Source organism: Mustela lutreola, chromosome 2 (assembly GCF_030435805.1).
Source record: "Mustela lutreola isolate mMusLut2 chromosome 2, mMusLut2.pri, whole genome shotgun sequence".
NCBI classification, from domain to species: domain Eukaryota; kingdom Metazoa; phylum Chordata; class Mammalia; order Carnivora; family Mustelidae; genus Mustela; species Mustela lutreola.
The window spans coordinates 176,244,494-176,267,145 of NC_081291.1; the positions used below are offsets into that span (position 1 = coordinate 176,244,494).

The 22,652-nt window shown below is 37.4% G+C and overlaps 1 protein-coding gene across 38 annotated transcripts in view; it reads left to right on the forward strand.

The window, feature by feature from the left end:
- ABI3BP (ABI family member 3 binding protein) overlaps window positions 1-22,652 on the forward strand; it is a 253,905-nt gene that overhangs the window by 187,887 nt on the left and 43,366 nt on the right. For 30 of the 38 annotated variants that reach the window (XM_059164296.1, XM_059164300.1, XM_059164299.1 and 27 more), the window contains 5 exons: window positions 5,712-5,759; window positions 6,607-6,687; window positions 8,772-8,846; window positions 13,489-13,554; window positions 15,301-15,375. In XM_059164296.1, coding sequence (XP_059020279.1) covers window positions 5,712-5,759; window positions 6,607-6,687; window positions 8,772-8,846; window positions 13,489-13,554; window positions 15,301-15,375 — 345 coding nt within the window. The remainder of the gene's footprint in view (window positions 1-5,711; window positions 5,760-6,606; window positions 6,688-8,771; window positions 8,847-13,488; window positions 13,555-15,300; window positions 15,376-22,652) is intronic. The other 8 variants (XM_059164297.1, XM_059164305.1, XM_059164334.1 and 5 more) reach the window with 4 other exon arrangements.

Here is a 22,652-nt window from a genome sequence, read left to right on the forward strand (position 1 = left end):
ATCTTTTTTTGCTGAGCATAACCTCCTCCAGTACTGTCCATGTTAATACAAAAGTTGGATACTCATCCTTTCTGATGGAGGCATAATACTCCATTGTATGTATGGACCATATCTTCTTTATCTACTCCTCTGTTGAAGGACATCTTGGCTCTTTCCACAGTTTGGCAATTGTGGCCATTGCTGCTGTGAACATTGGGGTACAGAGGGCCCTTCTTTTCACTACATCTGTATCTTTGGGGTAAATACCAAGTAGCACAATTGCAGGGTCATAGGATAGTTCTATTTTTAATTTCTTAAGGAATTTGTTTTCCAAAGTGGCTGTACCAACTTGCATTCCCACCAACGGTGTAAGAGGGTTCCCCTTTCTCCACATCCATTCCAACACTTGTTGTTTAACATCTTGTTAATTTGGCCATTCTAACTGGTGTGAAGTGGTATCTCAACATGGTTTTGATTTGAATATCCCTGATGGCTAATGATGATGAACATTTTTTCATGTGTCCATTAGCCATTTCTATGTCTTCTTTGGAGAAGTGTCTGTTCATGTCTTCTGCCCATTTTTTGACACGATTATCTGTTTTCTGAGTGTTGAGTTTGAGGAATTCTTTATAGATTTGGATATCAGCCCTTTGTCTGTAGTGTCATTTGCAAATATCTTCTCCCATTCCATGGGTTGCCTCTTTGTTCTGTTGACTATTTCCTGTGCTGTGCAAAAGTTTTGATCTTTATGAAGCCCCAAAAGTTCATTTTTGCTTTTGTTTCCTTTGCCTTTGGAGAATGTCTTGAAAGAAGTTGCTATGGACGATGTCAAAGAAGTTACTGCCTATGTTCTCCTCTAGGATTTTGATAGATTCAGACCTCACATTGAGGTATTTTATCAATTTTATCTTCGTGTACGGTGTAAGAGATGGTCAAGTTTCATTCTTCTACACAGAGCTGTCCAATTTTCCCAGCACCATTTATTGAAGAGACTGGCTTTTTTCCACTGGATATTTTTTCCTGCTTTGTTGAAGAAGATTTGACCATAGAGTTGTGGGTCCATGTCTGGACTCTCTACTCTGTTCCACTGGCCTATGTGTCTGTTTTTGTGCCAGTGCCATGCTGTCTTGGTGATCACAGCTTTGTAGTAAAGCTTGAAATCAGGCAACATGATGCTCCCAGTTTTGTTTTTCTTTTTCAAAATTTTCTTAGCAATTCGGGGTCTTTCCTGCTTCCATATAAATTTTGGGATTGTTTGTTCCAGCACTTTGAAAAATGTTGGTGGAATTTTGATCCAGATGGCATTGGAAGTATAGATTGCTCTGGGAAGCATAGACATTTTAACACTGCTTATTCTTCCAGTCCATGAGTATGGAATGCTTTTCCATCTTTTTGTGTCTTCTTCATTTCTTTCGTGAGTGTTCTGTAGTTTCTCAAGTACAGATCCTTTACCTCTTTGGTTAGGTTTATTCCAAGGTATCTTATGGTTCTTGGTGCTATAGTTAATGGAATCGATTCTCTAATTTCTACTTCTGTATTTTCCTTGTTAGTGTATAAGAAAGCAACTGATTTCTGTACATTAATTTTGTATCCTGCCACATTACTGAATTGCTATATGAGTTCTAGTAGTTTGGGGTGGAGTCTTTTGAGTTTTCCATATAAAGTATCATGTCATCCACAAAGAGAGAGTTTAACAACTTCTTTGCCAATTTGATTTCTTTTTGTTGTCTGATTGATGTTTCTAGAACTTCTAGTACTATGTGGAACAACAGTGGTGAGAGTGGGCATCCTTGTTGTGTTTCTGATCTCAAAGAGAAGGCTGTCAGCTTTTCCCCATTGAGAATGATATTCACTGTGTGTTCTTCATAGATAGATTTTATGAAGTTGAGGAATGTTACCTCTATCCCTATACTTTGAAGAGTTTTAATCAAGAAAGGATGCAGTATTTTGTCAAATGCTTTTTCTGCACTAATTCAGAGAACCATGTGTTTCTTCTGTATTCTCTTATTGATTTTTTCTATCACATTGATTGATTTGTGAATGTTGAACCACCCTTGAATCCCAGAGATAAATCCCACCTGGTCATGGTGGGATTATATTTTTAATGTACTGTTGGATCCTATTAGCAAGGATCTTGTTGAGAATCTTGACATCCATATTCATCAGGGATATTGGTCTGAATTTCTCCTTTTTGATGAGGGTCTTTGCCTAGTTTGGGGATCAGGGTAATGCTGGCTTCCTAAAACGAGTCCAGAAGTTTTCCTTCTGTTTCTTTTTTTTTAAGATTTTATTTATTTATTTGACAGACAGAGATCACAAATAGGCAGAGAGGCAGGCAGAGAGAAAGAGAGGGGATGCAGGCTCCCCACTGAGCAGAGAGCCCGATGCGGGGCTCGATCCCAGGACCCTGGGATCATGACCTGAGCTGAAGGCAGAGGCTTTAACGCACTGAGCCACCCAGTGCCCCTGTTTCCATTTTTTGAAACAGCTTCAGGAGAATAGGTATTATTTCTTCTTTGAATGTTTGGTAGAACTCCCCAGGGAATCCATCAGGTCCTGAGCTCTTGTTTTTTGGGGGAGGTTTTTGATCACTGTTTCAATCTTGTTACTAGATATTGGTCTATTCAGGTTGTCAGTTTCTTCCTGTTTCAGTCTTAGAAGTTTATAGGTTTCCAGAAATGCATCCGTTTCTTCCAGGTTGCTTAACTTATTGGCATATAACTATTGATAATAATTTCTGATGATTGTTTCTATTTCCTTGGTGTTAGTAGTGATCTTTCCCCTTTCTCTCATAATTTTATTAATTTGGGTCCTCTCTCTTTTCTTTTGGATTAGTTTGGCCAGTGGTTTATTGATTTTATTGATTCTTTGAAAGAACCAGCTTCTAGTTTTGTTGATGTGTTCTACTGTATCTCTAGTTTCTGACTCATTGATCTCTGCTCTAATCTTGATTATTTCTCTTCTTGTGCATGGGGATGGCTTAATTTGTTATTGATTTTCCAGTTCTTTAAGGTGTAAAGAGAGTTGGTGTATTTGGGATTTTTCAATTTTTTTGAGTGAGACTTGGATGGCTATGTATTTCCCCCTTAGGAATGCCTTTGCCATACCGCATAGGTTTTGGACCAATGTGTTTTCATTCTCATTGGTTTTCATGAATTGTTTAAGTTCTTCTTTGATTTCCTAGTTGATCTTAACATTCTTGAGCAGGATGGTCTTTAGCTTCTAAGTATTTGAATTCCTTCCAAACTTTTTCTTTTAGTTGAGTTCCAGTTTCGAAGCATTGTGGTCTGAGAACATGCAGGGAATAATCTCAGTCTTTTGGTATCAGTTGAGCTCTGATTTGTGGCCCAGTATATGGTCTATTCTGGAGACAGTTCCATATGTGCTCCAGAAGAATGAATATTCTGTTATTTTAGGGTGGAATGTTCTGTATATATCTATGAGATCCATCTGGTCCAATGTGTCATTCAATGCTTTTATTTCTTCATTGATTTTCTGCTTGGATGATCTGTCTGTTATTGAGAGTGGCATGTTAAGATCCCCTACAATTAATGTATTCACATCAATATGACTCTTTATTTTGAGTAACAGTTGGCTTATGTAGTTGGCTGCTCCCATGTTGGGGGCATAAATATTTACAATTGTTAGATCTTCTTGGTGGATAATTCTAATGATGTAGTGTCCTTCTTTATCTCTTACTACAGTCTTTAGCTTAAAATCTAATTTATCTGATAATGAGAATGACTACCCCAGCTTTCTTTTGGGCCCATTGGCATGAAAGATGGTTCTCCATCCTTTCATTTTCAGTCTGAATGTATCTTTAGGTTCCAAATTGTAGACAGCATATGAACAGGTCCCCTCATTTTATCCAATCTGCAACCCCGTGCCATTTTATGGGAGCATTTAGGCTGTTCACATTGAGAATGATTATTGAATGATATGTTTTTATTAAAATCATGTTGCCTGTGAAGTCCTTGTTTCTATAGATTGTCTCTTTAGATTCCTGTTCTGTGTCACTCTTGGGTTCTTCCTTCTTTTATAGAACTTCCCTTAACATTTCTTGTAGTGCTGGCTTGGTGGTCACATACTCTTTTAAACCTTGCTGGTCTTGGAAATTCTTTATCTCTCCATCCATTCTGAATGTCAGCCTTGCTAGATGAAGTATATTCTTGGCTGCATATTCTTCTCATTTAGTGTCCTGAATATGTCTTGCCAGCCCTTTCTGGCTTGCCAGGTTTCTGTGGACAGGTCTGATGTTATTCTGATGGTACTTCCTTTGTACATAAGGAATCTCTTCTCCCTAGCTGCCCTTAAGACCTCCTGTCTGAAATTATGATTCATGAATTTCACAATTAAGTGTCTGGTTGTCTTTCTAGACTTGTTGATCTTAGGGGGTGTCCATTCTGCCTCTAGGACACTAAAACTTGTTCCATTCCTCAGATTAAGGAAATTTTCATCCAGAATTTTTCCAACTATATCTTCTAGTCTTCTCTCTTTCTCCATCCCCTCAGGTATCCCAATAATTCTGACATTGAAATGTCATTTATTTCCCTAATTCTGTTCTCATGGCTTCTACACTGTTTGTTCCAAGCCTCCTCCTGATCCTTCTTTTCTATCAGTTTGTCTTCTAGATCACTAATTTGATCTTCTGCCTCAGTTACCAAGCTGATAGAGTATTTAGATTAGATTAGATTGGATCTCATTGATAGCATTTTTAACTTCTGCCAGACTGGCTCTCACTTCCGCCCTTAGAGATTCTATGTTGTCACTAACGGTCTTCTCCAACCTAGCCATTGCTTGGATAATTGCAACACCTTTCTGACATACTGTTTATGTCCATATCCAATAGTTCTCTGGCAGAGGGCACAGTCTCTGAGTTTTTCCTCTGTTGGGTGTTCCTCCTCCTAGTCATTTTGGTGAGAGGTGGTTGAGGGGATGTATAGCTGAATATATCGACCACAATCCAGGCAAGGTGCACCCCAAAGCAGAGCCCAAGAGCACGGTGGCCCAGGCATGAGTGGCGCCTGCCTGCGGTTGTGGCACCAGCACGCTTGGCCAGGCCAGTCCCACCCCTGGCATGCTGTGAGTTCCATGGGTGCCTGGACAGCCTGGCTCATGTCTCTGGCTCATGGCTCCCGTTCGTGGCTTCACCTTGTGGTTCCCACTCCCTCTCTGGCTGTGCTCTCTGAGACCTTTGAAGTTTTAGCTGAATTTTCCTAAGTGTCATCTAATATGTAGAATTTTCTTATATTTATTATGATTCTTCGAGAAAGTTTAAATGTTCAAATAGAAGCATAAATACATGATACACTCTAGTTCCATCCATGTTGTCGCAAATGGCAAGATTTCATATGATCTCCCTGATATGAGGAAGTGTTGATGCAACATGGGGGCTTAAGTGGGTAGAAGAAGAATCAATGAAACAAGATGGAATGGGGAGGGAGACAAACCATAAGTGACTCTTAATCTCACAAAACAAACTGAGGGTTGCTGGGGGGAGGGGGTTTGGGAGAAGGGGGTGGGATTATGGACATTGGGGAGGGTATGTGCTTTGGTGAGTGCTGTGAAGTGTGTAAACCTGGTGATTCACAGACCCGTACCTCTGGGGATAAAAATATATGTTTATAAAAAAATAAAAAATTTTAAAAAAGAAGCATAAATACAGAAGTGATGTTTACTTTACCAAGTAGTAATTTTCATAAATATATTTCCTTGATTTGCTTTTGGCCTAGTTCTGCAACCCGTTACCTTTAGACTTGACCTACCAGAGACAACAATAGGTAATGGTTTTCCTCTACAAACCACCTCTAATTGTTTTCTTTGCTATGGTCCAATTGCAGGTCTTTCTCAATTTGTCATATTGAATCATCATCTCTTCTCAATCCACCTCATCTCATTCTCATTACTCTTGCTCTTTGCAAAATACAATAGCAATGTCTTCACTGTTCTAAAGACCAACTTCACTGTTCTGAAGACCAACTTAAGACCACTTCTTACTGAGTTCATTTGTATCTACTTCATTTACTTCCATGTTCAGAATGAGTCCACATGCTCATGCCCATCTAGTTAACATTTTCTGCATGTTTAATGGTTCTCAGCTATAGTGCTACAACACACTAGCACATGACAAGTTAGGAAAGGTTCTGACAAGTAATTATTTTTAATGTTGATCAAAATACTAAACTTTGCCAATGGTTTACTTTTAAAAATAAACTTGAGGAGACTTCAGATGACCACTGCAATAATGAATATTTTCACTCACTTTTGTAACCATGTATGTTCTCTTGAATGCGAGGGAGAAAGAGACTTGTGGTTGACAGACAAGGACTGTTTCTAACTTATACCCCATCTTAACCAGGGATGGTCATGAAGTGTGTCAAGCCCAAGAATGTTATTTCTTATCTGTCCTGGTGGGAGGGAGAAAAAAAAAAAAAACAGTTGAGGACCATTATTCTTATATTCCACAGTCATTTTCCTGAAGGTTCTGTGTACATCTAACTTTCTTCTTCATGACCCATTTCATGTTTTCCTTTATCTGTGTCAAATGAAGGAATCTCATGTAATATTCTGGTCTGGTGCTGGCTTTTGCATCTACAGATTGACAACACTCATGCTTTTCTTTTGCAGCTCCTTTAGAGACACGAGGCAGCCCTTTTATACCCATGATTTCACCAAGTACTGGTGAAGAGGAACTGCAGACTACTCTGGGTAAATTTAGTTTTCATATTTCAGCCCAATAAGGACCTATCTTTCAGGGATTGCTTTTGAAGTAGCTATGTGTACATTGTGTATATCAATGATTCTAAACAATAGAGGGTCTCTTTTTTTACCATTATAAAAAAATCCATTCACTTGATTCTTTTACATTAACCATATATTTGTCCTTCTAATATTTATGCTGGTTTTCAATTGAAAATGAGAATATTTTAAAATATCTCAACAAAATTTTAGCTGTTCAAAGAGAGGAATGTTCCCAAAGTGTATCAGTGCTATACTTTTTGTTGCTTTTTTCCCATATTTGAAACCACCTTTGGGAAGAAAAATTTCATTCTCAATTTATTGAGTATTTTATGGGTGTTGAGTGAAATGTTAAACAATGGGAGTTCCAAAAAAGAAACTGTTTTTAAGGGGGAGTCCTTTCTCTGGAGAGCTCAGCATCTAATATGAAGAAACAGGATTAGTGATAATAGTGCTTTTTCATTGTCCCCCAGTGCACTATGTGTAATGTTTTCATTTAAATCCCACAATGCTGAGATAGATTCTATTACTTGCCCCATTTTATAGATTAGAGAATTGAGGCATAAAGAGAATTAAAAATTGGGCTAAGTCACACAGCTAATGTCAGAGCTGAATTGGAACCTGGATACTCAGTCACCAGAGCTCCTGGGATTCACCTCAATGCTATACAAATGAGTGTGGTAGAGAAATGAGCAACATGTTAAAGAAGCCAAATACTGGGTGCATCAGGGGAGGAGGCAACATTTACACCAGATTTTCAAGCTGGAGTGAGAGTTGAAGTTAAACATGTGAAGGGTTCTTTCGGGTTAAAGACAGATGGGAGAGAGGCATTTCAGAGAATGGTGTTCAGGCTAATATGATGAGCATGTGACTCTCCTGGAGAAATAAGGATGGTGCATCTGGAAGGTTAGTGGGGGTGAGTGAGCCATGCTTTCAGTTCAGTACCAAACTTTCACAGCATGGAAAACCCCGGTTTGCCTGACCCTAGATTGAAAATGAATCAGAAAACAAGAATTCCCAGCTTGTGTTTGTTGATTCCTTTGCCCTGTCCACAATACATCTAACATGGCTGTGTTTATTTAAATCTGTGGTCTTATTTTCCTCCCTTCATCCCTTTTAAAATAAATCTGTCCTGTGTGTGTGTGTACTGAAATGAAGTTACTGATCATATTTCAAAATGAAATTCCTTTTAAAGGAACAAATTTAAAACTGAGCAAACACACCCTAATTCTCAAATATTCATCTATTCTAGCCATATCCACAAAGTGAACATCATACATGACCGCAAAGTCAAAAGTACTTTTCAAGAACCATTGCTAGATTTGTTATGTAGCTTCTACACGCTATTTATTTTAGTGTACCTTGGTTTATTGAAGCAAGAGCCATCGCCTGCCAATAGTCACAAGTATATCTGTTACGAGCAGAATCCATATTATAAACCAGGGCAGAAAAAAAAAGACAACAGTGTATTCTATGCCCCAAGTACTTTCTTGGACACAAGGTGTGGTAAAGTGGCAAAGTAATTTCTGTGTCTATATGATGCTGTGATGACTTCAAGAAAATATGGAAGTAGAAGTAGTGCCACACTTAGTTTTCTTATTTTGCCAGAAAAATGTCAATAAACTTTGACTCTCACATCACATAAATAGAAGACTATTTATTCTTATACAGTATAAATGCACCTGTTTTCATACCATGTATTTCTTTTCACATAAATAACTTATGGAGTTTATGACATGGGAGGCATGAAGACAGTAATATATAAAAACAGTTGCGAGGCACAGTTTGGAACGACCATGTCCAGGATCATGAAACAGTAATTGCAAACTTAAAGTTTTTGGAAATCCTTACAATAATCATTAAAAGAATAGGGCAAGAAGATAGCATATATAATAAATGAATTATTAAAATATACCTTTAACCTTGAAATTTTGTGATGACAAGGCATACTTATAAATGTAATTTCCACTGGGGCAGAAAGAAATGTGGGGTTTTTTGATATGTTCATGATGATAATTACTGAAAGCCACCAATCTTACTGTGTTTTTCCCCAGAAGAGACCGACCACTCCACTCAGAAATTCTTCACAACTAAGATTCCACTAACAACTGAATTGGTGACAACTCAGGGTAATGCTATATCCCCACTTCTGTATAGTAAACTATTTATTTTCATTTTTAATGAGGAAAGAAATTTTCTTTTCAGAATGTCTGTTTTCATCACAGTGAATTAATATAGGTGCAGAATATCAGCTGAATAAGAATATTTATATGTACACCGCTTGAATGTAGGAAAGACAGTTTATTTAATTAGAACGTTGCTTTTGAATGTAGGGTTGACCATGTGATACTGAGAACTAAGAATGAAAGCCTCCTCCCACCATGCTTTTTTAGTTTGTTTAATCTTCATTTGTTTCATTTTCCACATCTGATAAATAAGAATCCATATTAGCTTTTTTAATTCCCCATTCTTCTCCTTCTCCTCATCCTTCCTGTGCTCTCTCTCTGCCTCCCTCTGGCCCATCTCCTCTATTACATAAGCACATTGATACTGTAGCCTGAGGAAGGAAACTAGTAAGGAGAAGAATCGGTTTTTTAAGACAACTTATATTTAAATATCAAAGGAAGGTTTGGGGGCTATTTCCTTTTATTTCTTCCTTTCTACTTCTTGGGAAACGAACTTGCCTACACAAAGTTCTATCTCCATGTTCTCAGGAGTCTATCCTTTATATATTTTTCTATCCTACTTAGGTTATAACCAGCTGTGGATGTCTGGTATTTTGGATTTTTTTTTCTTTCTGTTCTAAATGATCCCTTTTGTTCACCTCTACATCTTTCATATGGCAGGATGCCCAAAAGACAAAAGTAAACTTTTTTTTAAGAACTTGGAAAACACATTGATTTTATTTATTGTCAGTTATAATTAGTGGAGAATATTTGGTATAAGAAATTTGAAATAAGAAAAATTATTTAAAAATATGATTTTAAGATATTTTATAATAAGTAGAGCAGTACATATTCTAAATAAAGATGACTAGAACACTTTATGGCATAGCATAGTTCTTATAAATGTTCTCAATCTTCTTTTACTAGTTTGGTTTCATTTTTTATTATGTTTTAAATGTTTATTACTTACCTTATTACCCTCCTATTTATTAACTTTCTATTTATTTATGCATCCACACAGAAGAAACCTAAAATAATGACAGCCCTCCCACATCCTCATGACCAGCTTCCAGTATTAACAACAGATGGTCAATCATGTCGCATCCATAACACATCCTCATTTTTGTAGGCTTATTTTTATGTTTTTGCTTAATAGAAGAAATTAATGTCTTACTTTATAGAAGGTAGTTGGATTCTTATAGTGAAATACATTGTTTTTGTAGCAAAATATGTAAACATTTATAATAAGCAACATAAAAAAGACTATTCAGTTCAGGTTATGTTGCCAGATGAAGAAAGGTTACAGCTTTTTAAAGCTTTATAGATTCCAGAATTGAGAATAAAAGATTAAAGGCCTATTTTTTCCTTGATTTTTTTTTTTAACTTCAATGGGAATGTCAGTACTGTATCACCATTACTAGTGTATGTGGAATTTTTTACCAAATTCTTTCTAGAACATGGTTCTACCACATAGGAATTTCATGGCTGAAGGGGTGTATATCCAGGATCTGATATCATTATATGAAATGTCTTAACATATTTATACAAGGTCCTGTATGTTCTGAGGATCATTAGCTTGAGCCTAAATTGTGCCACCTTAGGGTTCCTACTTTTCAAGACTTGGACCAAGAATCTTTTAAAGTGAACTCACCAGGCCTTCGCTGATATGAGGCGACAAAGAACACCCTAGGAAAGAACCTATCATAAGGACGGGAATAGCATTCACCACCTGGTCCAGCCCCAAGGTCCCGCTTTATCATCAGGGCCCAATTTCACAAAGCCATGCTGTGCATCACTAGGGTCACCCTCATAAAACCTATAAAAGTGTGCCTGAGCTCTGTGGAAGAGGTAGTCAATCAACTGTTTTATCATATGTATTTTTAACATCATGCATTAGAGGCATAAGACAGCAGCACATGGCAATTTGAGAAATGTGCTGGGGGGTGAAATGGTTGCTCATGGTCTTTACACTCTCCCCATGCATGGACCAACACCTGTGTGGCTCTTTGATCTCCCAACCTCCATGATGAGACCCAAGGCCTCCAAAAAAACTTTGTGTCAAAAACCGACAGCATGAGCCTGCTAGTAGAATCTCCAACCGCATTTCTCTGTGACACCCTTGCTCCTTTGCCTGCTGAGACAATTCCCTGCAGGATGCCATAACCAAAACCCTGAAATACTCATGCTCTTCTTTGCATTTCTCAAACTGTAATAGAAACTCACTTGACTAGAGATATTTTGGGTACCCTGTTTATTTTACTTATTTCCACTCCCTTTTCCCTGTCCTCTCCCACCCCAGGGAAAGTTATGTCTTCCTTACCCTCTCTCTGTGCTGGGCAGAACACAACACCTTCAAGGTATTTCTCCTATAATCCTATTTGTTTAGTTTTGATATTAACTTCATATAGTATTTCTTAATGCTCTTCTTAAATAGATTTTTATAAAACTAGGTACAAAAGCATCCTTTTTTTTATTTAATTTCTTTTGAGTGTAACAGAATTCATTGCTTATACACCACACCCAGTGCTCCATGCAATACATGTCCTCCATAATACCCTCCGCCTGGCTCCCCCAACCTCACACCCCTGCCCCTTCAAAACCCTCAGATTGTTTTTCAGAGTCCATAGTTTTCTCATGTTCATCTCCCCTTCCAATTTCCCTCAACTCCCTTCTCCTCTCCATCTCCCTATGTCCTCCATGCTATTTGTTATGCTCCACAAATAAGTGAAACCATATGATAATTGACTCTCTCTGCTTGACTTATTTCACTCAGCATAATCTCTTCCAGTCCCATCCATGTTGATACAAAAGTTGGGTATTCATCCTCATATAGTATTTCTTAATGCTCTTCTTAAATAGATTTTTATAAAACTAGGCACAAAAGCATCCTTTAAAATTATTAGTCATTAAAAACTATGTGGATGTATGTTCACAAAGCTCCTTTTCTTTTCCTTTTTTTCTTTCAGTTTAAAATTAAAACCCTAGAGCAGTTTTCTCGAGGCCATGTGTTATTTAGTGATAAACTCTATGAGTAACTCACAGTCTAAACTGAAGTTATATTCCAGCACTGGTCTGAAAAAGTCTGTCTAGATTTGAGTAAAGATTGTGGGGAAAAAAATAAAGCAAAAATTTTGATCCTAGGACTTTGAACCACCAAGTGTAGTCCTGATTGTTTCTGTGTTCTGCTTTATATACCTTTCCTACCTAAAGTTTAAAAATTAGTATTTGTCCAAGAAGAAGACTAATAAGAACCATGATCCTTGTATTTCTTTGAGCTAAAACATTTTAACATTGAAGAAATTAAGATGAAAAACTGAAATAGATTCAATTCTCAGGTAAGCCTACCACTATCAAAGAGAATTTTGAAGAAAAACATTTGCAAATCATCATGACACCATTTGAGGGTGTGATGAGAATTAATTTTTTTATAACATCAGTGCCTGTACTCACTCTAGCTGCAACACTTTGAAAGGCCCACGACAAACCTACAAGGAACTTCAGTATGTGTCTGCTGTTTTTGGCTTGAAATATGGCAAAATTCTGCTCATCCGTCTTCACACTGGAAGCTTATAAATGAGCTGCATTATAATCTATTTCACAGGTGTATTTTTTTAACTTGGTAGGAAAGGCATTGCTGATTTATGATTATATAAATACCTACTTAAGATGTGAACAAAATCATCAAAACGATGTAATCTACTTACATAGTTTGCAAGAAACATTTTTTCCAGTCTTAGCTAAAGCATTACCAGGAGGGTGGTGTTAAGGAGGCAATGTGGTATGTCGAGGGCGAGGAGAGGAGGGAAGGGAAGAGGGGGGAATTCCAGGATGAAAGTACACTTTAAAACCTTGGGAAGTAAAAGGATTTCAGCTTAGTTTCTCATGAGTTTGCCTGCTACAATGGTCGTTCATTTTTAAAATTTATTCAGCAAGTCTTCCTTAGGAGTCCTCACCATTGCAGGCCCTGAATAACAGGACCAGGAAATGAGAAGGTGCTGTGTTGCTTCCAGGACTTGCCCCAGTTTCTTGCTCCTTGCTCATCCTCTCTTGATAGGCAGAACAACAAAGATCATTGTCTCCCATTCCTAAAGCTTTAATGGATAGGACTATGAGTATTCATTTCAGGGTTATGAGCTAGGACAGTTTGATAGAGACCACCATCCCTATTCTTTTAACCTACCTAAAAATACTTTTTTAATTTTTGAGATTACCTGTCTTCTTGGGCAAAATAATGTTCCACTGTGATTTCCTAATTGAGAGATGTGGATGGATGGATGGATGGATGGATGGCTAGTTGGCTTATATGTTTATGATGTTAACAACCATTGCGTAAAATAAAATACCTTTGAGAAAGATGGACTAAATGAAGACTAATCCTTGACACACAGTACAAATGACTTAGCTCACTTTGTGCCTTTATTTACAGTCATAAATATGTATGCTTGCTTTATTTTCCTTTAGCAGCAATGCTGTAGTGCGTAATTGCAGGTTTCAAAACATCCTTTCTACTTCCATGCAAAGTGTATGAGTTGCTAGTCCCTAGGATGCTAACTCCCCATTTAATGGAAAGTTGGTGATTAAATACAAAGCCTTTCCTCTGTTTCAGCACCACACAGATTGTATACTACTCCTGTGAGGCCCAGAATACCGGACAAAGCACACATCAGACCCGGTAAGTTGTTTCTCTTTCCGATGACCTAAATAATCAGCACACCTGAGAAGGTATAAAATGTGTCGAAATAGTAGCACACACCAACGGAGGGATATATATCTCTAAATGGCAATAAAGAATGTGCAGAAATTCAGATCCTTGTGGAGAGGTAATAATGAATCTATGGTAATGATAAAGTGTGACTAAGGTTTTTAAGGATGACCAGATATAAAGACTCCCATGGAAATTTATCAATAGAGAAGTATTTTTAGAATAGCATCTGTGTGTAAATCTCACACATACTTTTTCAGTTTTCCATGGCAATTAAAGGAAAAGAATTAGAGTTAGCTATTCAGATATTACTAGCTCTCAAATAATATTTAAGAAGAGATGGTCTATTCTAGTATAAAAGATGCTTGTTCTGGGAGAACATATTTCCTTGATTCCTTCAGACATATACATATGCATGTGTATATGCACACATATACACATATTTTATAAGTAATATACAGTAAAAATGATAATCATTGGAAAATACTTTACATTTATTGAATTCTCCAAAAGTTCTAGGATCTCTGTCACTGGAGCTTGTTAAGGAGAAGTTAACTTGGAGAGGCTGATCTGATTCATGTAAATTGTTCCTGTGCTAAAGCACAAGATGTACCAAAGACACTGACATTCTGTTGCTGCAATTCTAAGTCAACTTAAAGTTCTAAATAATGAAGCTGGCTTATAAATTAATGTTCTTCGTCTACATCTCTCTGGGCATATGGGAAAAGAAATCATTTTATCCTTCGGTTTCTGCGGATTCTGTGTGGTTGTGTGTGTGTGTGTGTTCTGTGGGGTGGGTTGGCTGTAATCTTCCAAGACCCAAAGGTAATAAGGCACAGACATCTTTTATAACAAATCTTTTATAACAAATCTTTTATAACAAATACATCTCCATGTGCCCTCTGTACCATGAGCTTGATGTGTGGCTGGCTATAGTAAAAGTTTATACACAATAATGAAACCATAACAACAATGGCTAACATTGACTGAGGGCTTGCCATGTGTCTTGTGGGGTACAGTTGAACAAGCCAAAGCATGAGAAGAGGTAGGAAGTAGATTTGAAGGCAAGCAATTCTGGCTCCAGAGCTTGCTCTCCCAACCACAATATACTTTGTGCTTTTCCTTGAAGAGTCTTCCAGAGGATATGACAAGTGACCTCTTAAAGCACTGGCAATGTTCTGGCTCTCCCTAAAGTGGAAGAGAAATTAAAATGATTTCAACATACTCCGTGTTCAACAGTGAACTTGTACCAGATTAAGAGGGAACACCTGTATGTAGAGACCCCTGCAAAAGACCCACCAACTTATGAGTCATGAATTAAGGCCTTGGCATGTAAAGATGCTTCAAGTTTTCATTGGGTTTTCATTGGGTATATATGTAGTCCTGATCTTTCTTCAGTTCTGTTTTGAAATGTATCTAGTGCTTAGAAATTAACTGAGGGATTTCCCATTTAGACCTATAAATTCCCTTGCCAGTTAGTTCTTCAAGCCAGTGATAACCTCAGAGTAAAAAATCAGGTCACTCTTCCCACATTCAAGTCTATGATTTTTAAACCAGAATTGTGGTTTCCATATTTTAAACAATAGTTTTTAGTAAGCGATCATTTTTCTGTTGCCATGTTAAATGACTTCCAATTCTCTGGGAACTTCTTTTTGCCTTGATTGCAAGGTTTTAACAAGAACATTTCTAACCTATTTATTTCCCACTTTATTGTAGTTCTGAATAAGACAACTACAAGACCTAGTAGACTCAAACCCAGTAAGACACCCAAAGGGAATGGAATGGGAACAGGTAATGATCACAAATTTACTTCTTTATGATCCTCTCCAAACTATAAAAATGTTCATTCAAAATTTGTATTTTTATTGAATTCACACTTCAAATTTCTTTTTCACCAGTTTTGGAAGTTCTTAATGTAACTGGAATTGGAAATTGTAACTCATTCTAAAATCAAAATTTCCAGTGTCTGAAAACATAGAAAAAGAATTTTTCTTTTCTAAACTCAGTCCATAAAATCAGCTACCATGTATAGTCTTGATTCTTGAAAAGATCCTTATTAATATGTATAATATGTATTATTGGATAAAAATATCAAAATAACTGTTTTCTCTAATTTCAGAAACACTTTCCATATATAGGCTCAAACTTCAAGACTATAATCACTTTGTTTTTTGTTGGTAGTTTCACCAGTACCATTACAATTTTTTTTATAAGACCTGCAACTGTTGGCAGTGTGGAACATGATAGTCTAACAAGAGCAACTAACCGCTAATCATACTGGCTACAGGCATAGTAACATTACCAAAACATTCAGCTTAATTTGGGAATTAAATGACATTGCCCTAATCCAACCAGATCTCTGGAAATAGGAGTCATGCAGATAACTAAGACAGTTATCTGATTAAAGTTCAAACACCTAACTCACTAAATGGATAAATGGTAGTTATTAGATGCCTTAATAAGGGATTGCATCATTTCTTTTCTTTTCTTTCTTTCTTTTTCTTTCTTTAAGGTGGGGAAGAAGTGGGAAGGAGGGAGAGAGAGAGAGAATCTTAAGCAGGCACCATGCCCAATGCGGAGCCCCATATGGGTCTTGATCTCACAATCCTGAAACCATGACTTGAGCCGAAATTAAGAGTTCGACACAACCAACTGAGCCACCCACGCACTTGCAATATTTTTTTAACAGTACAAATCATGTGCATGCTTATGAAAAAAGCATGTTAATAAGAATTTTTAATGCATATATAAATAAATCCATGATGGTTCCCTATTGAAAGTGAGATATGAATAATACCTGAAGATATTTGGTCTAAAAATCATTTTGATTTTATTTATTTATTTTTTTTATTTTTTATTTTTTATTCATTGTTTTTGTACCACATCCAGTGCTCCATGCAATCTGTGCCCTCTCTAATACCCACCACCTGATTCCCCCAAACTCCCACCCCCCCACCACTTAAAACCCCTCAGATTGTTTTTCAGAGTCTGTAGTCTCTCATGGTTCACCTCCCCTTCCAATTTCCCCCAACTCCCTTCTCCTCTCTATCTCCCCATATCCTCCATCCTATTTGTTATGATCCACAAATAAGTGAAACCATATGATAATTGACTCTCTCTGCTTGACTTATTTCACTCAGCATAATCTCTTCCAGTCCCGTCCATGTTGCTACAAAAGTTGGGTATTCATTCCTTCTGATGGAGGCATAATACTCCGTAGTGTATATGGACCACATCTTCCTTATCCATTCACCGTTGAAGGGCATCTTGGTTCTTTCCACAGTTTGGCAACCATGGCCATTGTTGCTATAAACATTGGGGTACAGATGCCCTTCTTTTCACTCCATCTGTATCTTTGGGGTAAATACCCAGTAGTGCAATTGCAGGGTCATAGGGAAGTTCTATTTTTAATTTCTTAAGGAATCTCCACACTGTTCTCCAAAGAGGCTGTACCAACTTGCATTCCCACCAACAGTGGAAAAGGATTCCCCTTTCTCCACATCCCCTCCAACACATGTTGTTTCCTGTCTTGATAATTTTGGCCATTCTAACTGGTGTAAGGTGATGTCTCAATGTGGTTTTAATTTGAATCTCCCTGAGGGCTAGTGATGATGAACATTTTTTCATGTGTCTGATAGCCATTTGTATGTCTTCATTGGAGAAGTGTCTGTTCATATCTTCTGCCCATTTTTTGATATGATTGTCTGTTTTGTGTGTGTTGAGTTTGAGGAGTTCTTTATAGATCCTGGATATCAACCTTTTGTCTGTACTGTCATTTTCAAATATCTTCTCCCATTCCATGGGTTGCCTCTTTGTTTTCTTGACTGTTTCCTCTGCTGTGCAGAAGCTTTTGATTTTGATGTAGATTTGTTTTAAAGTTTTTTTTCTATAGGTTCTTACAGTGTGTGAAGTTCTAGGAATACACTTTTCTTCAAACTAATTAATGAGGCAATTACTATAAATCCCTGACTCGTGAAAAGCAAGAAAGCATTCCATTATCTATTTGTGCTCAGCTGTTTTTTTTATTATTATTATTCCCAACTGTGGGATTAAGCAATGCATAGTTTCTCAGTTTGACATAAGCAATCTGGGTCTAAACGAACCACCTTGTTAATAGTCAAAACACATCCCTGGAGTTTGACTAAGGGAAAATAGAAGAAAGCATTTGTGTCAACAAAGCAAATGAAAGAACAGGTAGCTATGGTCAAACTTGAAAGTTATTAACTTTTAGTGTAATCAAGCATTGGTTCTCACTAGGAAAAGGCTAATTGTTTTCCAGAAGAAATAAAAAGGCATTATTATAAGTCTATTTGCAATACAAACATTTTTTTCCAGAGCCCCTTGTAACACAGACTGACATCTATTACCCTTTTTTGTAGATGAAATGAACTTTGTAGTATTAATTCATCTAGTTAAACTGTGGAAGGATGTCCTCTTAACAGAGTTTCTTCATTTTAATTAGTTGTTCACTAGTAGAAATGGGTTGGTGAGCACAGGTAGACAAAGCTGAGCTCAGTTTCTGCTTTCCTTGCTCTACTTCCATCCCCAACCAAAATGCATTGCATATGTTCTATCATCTGATAGAATTCCCGTTTGGGGAATGCTGCCCATCTGCAGGGAATGAAGTCTGCAGACAGCATCCTCCTTCAGTTCCTTCAGAATCAGCCTTAGCTGAGAGAGCCTCACCATGTCAAGGTGATGCATTTCTACATCTACTACAATATCACATAACAACCAAATGATATTTGCCTCAAGAATGCAAAGTTGGCTCAACATCCAAACAAATTTATATAATTCATCACATTAACAGAGAAAAGGAGAAAAATCATACCACCGCCTCAATAAATTAAAAAAAAAAAAAAAATTAAACAAAATCCAAACTCCTTTCATAATGGAAACTCACAGAAAACAAAGACTAGAAGGCATTTTCCTCACTTTGATAAAGGACATATCTGAAAAATCTGAAAATAACATCATACTTAATTGTCTGAATGTTTTTCTCCTCACATCAAGAGCACAAGGATTCCTACTTTAACCAGCTATGCTGAAAAGAGTAGTGGAGTATTTACCCAATGCAATATCCAGTAGTGCAATTGCAGGGTCATAGGGAAGTTCTATTTTTAATTTCTTAAGGAATCTTATATTTTTATACCATTTTATACCATTACTTAAGGAAGTAAATGGTATAAAAATTGGAAATCATAGATGACATGTAATGAAAAGAGTAGTGGAGTATTAACCCAATGTAATAAGGCAAAAAAAGAAGTAAATGATACCAAAATTGGAAATCATAGATGACATGTAGGATATAATGAATGGAAAATTTAATAGCTCTCAGACTATTTGCTTAGGGAATAAAGTTTTTAAAAATTCATGAGAAGAGTGTCTTAAAATCTATTCTCTCCAGATTAATGAATTACATGAGTCCACCTTACTTTGATTCTGCATAATTTTTTTCTGGCTTGTTTACTAAAAATGCAGGGTTGTTTTTTTTTTTTTTTTTTTTTTTTTAGTTCGTTTTCTCCACAGATCCAGGCCACTATCTCATCCACACTCACATATAGTTTCTATCAAATCTTAATGAGACTTAATTTCTGTGTCAACTGATTTCTAATCAAATGTGACATCTTGCCCAGAATATTTATCTTTATTATTCATCCATCTCACATACATTTTCCTGTAGTTTTTCTTGCTGAAATTTTCAGCCCAGATATTTTACATTAAAAAGAAAAATCAGTTGATAAAGGAAGTGTTTAGGATTTATAGGACATATTCCTCATGGTTTTAGGCCACGTAAGATTGTGCCCTTAGGTCTTAAAACTATGGACCTTTGATTATTTAGGCCTCTATAAAAATCTTGCAATGATTTCATAAACCCAAGATTTCATAGGTCTTAAAACTATGGACCTTTGATTATTTAGGCCTCTATAAAAATCTTGCAATGATTTCATAAACCCAAAGACGATTTCATAAACCGTCTTGAGCCAGGTTTCTTATTTCATGACATCATTACAGATATTTGCTTAGCTTTATATGCATTTCTTAGCTATATTTATAAATATGCCTCCACCTCAAAGTCTGAAAGTACCCTACAGAGGTTGAGGTTATAGGTGGGTCATTTTCCAGCATTCTGCTTTTACAGGTTTTCCAGAGACGTGTTTCAGCTTCACTGATGTGTTCTAAAAATTACAGCCAACTTCAGATCTACACTGCAGAGATGCAACAAGCATGCCCTGGACCAGGAGGTCACACAGACTATAGTCCCACAGGCCAAATCTGGCTTATGGCCTATTTTCATGAATAAAGTTTTGTTGAAACATAGCCTGCTTTCACAATATAATGGTAGAGTGAAATAATTGTGACGGAGACAATATGGTCCACAAAGCTGAAAATGTTTGCTCTCTGTCCAGCACAGAGTAGGCTAACTTCTATTCTCCAACTTTCTCCCTATGGAAGGAAGTTGCTGAGCTATACGGGTCCTCTGTTGAAGGTCCATTATGTGTCAGGCAAAATATAGTCTGGAAACCAACTTGACACATGTGGTTTAGCAGATATGTTACATACTTGAGCCTGAGACTCCTCTCTCTGCCTCCTAATGAGGAATCCACACTTGACTGCCCCCATATAGTGTGCTTGACAACCAGAAACCAGACTCCTCCGAGATGAGGAATGTGTTTTTCTGGGCTGTGGCTAACCCTTCCAGTCTGCTGGCTCATCACTCCTGGCTTTTGAGCAAGGTGCTGAGATTTGGAGACAAAGGCACAGAGACCAATCATGCATAAAGACCACCCTTTTTTGGTCACAGGAAGCAGTGTCTAATACATTTGGAAATGAATTTTCAGTTTACTGTGTTTGTGTGCAATGTTTTTGTTACCATGGTTAAAAATCATAACTTCATTTTTGACAATAAACTGCTAAGGAGTAAACTATGTAAATCCAGAGATTTTTGGAGAACTCCCATATGGCAAATGGGGACTCATGCTAAAGCTGCATTTGGTATTTCCAGAGCTAGTTTTGCCCTTCTGAAAATATGTTGATTAATCCTGCCAGAGGGAAAAAGAATTCAGGTCACAGCCTGGGCCAGACTGGCTGATTAAGTGCCAATTCCTGAGAATTCTTTCTCCATAGTATCTCTCTTCCTGGCTTCCTCCTTTGCCTTCCTGCCGCCTCTCTGCTACCTTTGGCCTTCACTTGCTCTCTGATTCAGAGCAAAAGAAGTTCACTGGAGTGTGGGCCCTGGTGCTCATATTGCTGCCTGGCTGACATGCAAACCACAGTAAGATGTAGGCATGGCCAGAACCGGAGTTCATCCCCCTGTGCCCAGTTCAATGCCCTGTCCCTGAGCCCCATGACTGCCTTTCGCAAGGCTCTTAACAACATTTTTCTACCCTGACAACTTCTATCTGTTTCTGAAGGCTGAAGAAAGTCCAGGTTAGCTGATGATTGATTTGGGTACTTATATTTAATAGTAAGATTATATTTAATAGAGAAGCTGACACAATAGGTGGTTTCTGCTGATTTTTCTCTTAATTAGAAAAAAAGCCAGGGAAATTGTATCTTTGGTCTTACTCATAAAGTAGGCCTGCAGAGTTTTGGATTCTCTCCTGTATCTCCAATTGACGAGCACCTGTGGCTCAGAGGACCTGTCCACTGTCAGAACTGTCCACTGACAGAATCTGCTATTCTCTGAGTCCCACACCTTAGTGGCATGCTCGGATGACACATGCTTGCCATCCAGGGCCATTTACAGTAGTGATGCCTCAAACCACCCAAAAGGCAGAAGATAGGACTCTAAAGCTAATGTCCCTTAGCCTCTTTGTGAGGAATGACAGAAGCAAGAAGCTGACAGTACACTGTGTTATGCCACTTAGTGGTCAAGAGCTAGGCTTTGCTAGGCGCATGCCTGTCAGTCCCAATACTTCCTAGCTTTGAGTTGCTTAATCCTCCTCTGCCTTGGGTTTCTTCGTCTGTAGGATCTGGATGGTATATATCCCACACAGAAGGGTTTTATGGATCAAATAAGGCACTGAATATGGAAGGTGCTTTGAACCAAAATGCTTTGTTTTTGTTTTGCAGTTAGAAAGATTTGGGAAAGTGTTGTGAAGAAGAATAACTACAGGCACACACAATCTACTAGCCTTCTGGAACACACAATACATTTTTTAATCTCAAAGAGTAGTGGTAAATCAGGTTCACCAAACCAGGTTATCCCACAGTGGAAGTACTTTCCATTCCTCTATGCCATGAACAAATGAGTCCTTTTCCAACAAAAGCACCCAAATGAACACATTACACTGAGAGTGGGTACAGGAAGAAGACTAATGAGCCATTTGTTTTTGCCATGCCTGTGGGATTAGCCACAAAATAACCATTGACCTCAAAAACATTCTCCCTACTACAAATAAGCAACACTTAATTCATGGCTCCCTACAAACATTCACCATGATTTTATATATACTCTTTTAACCAAGCAGCAGAGGGTATGAGATTGTCGTACCGGGGTTTATAAATTAATGCTTATTATAATTATTATAGTATTAATAATAATGATAATGTTAATAATTGTAATGCTATTTCTACATTAATTAAAATGTTGATTTATAATAATTAATTTCATCACTTAATGTGCTAATACCTGATTTTTGGCAAAGTTTCTCCTGTATTTTAATCAATATTGTTTTAATATATCTGCCTGCACAGTAAATGAGATTGAGTGTGTAAAGTCTCTACATAGTCCCTAGAACACAGTGAATACTCAAAACAAGGTGGTGATTTTGGTTGTCCTTGTTCATTTATGGATTAGTATACTAAATATTCTGATTTTTTAAGTATGTGAATTACAGTCGGGTCCTCAGAGTATAGAGAATTTTTTTATTATTATCTTCTGTTAGTCACCATACAGTACTTCATTAGTGTTCCATGATTCATTGTTTGCACATAACACCCAGTGCTCCATGAAATACATACCCTCCTTAATACCCATCCCAGGTGAACCTATCCACCCACCGCACCCCTCTAAAACCCTCCGTTTGTTTCCTGGAGTCCACAGATCCTTGTCTCTTTGCATG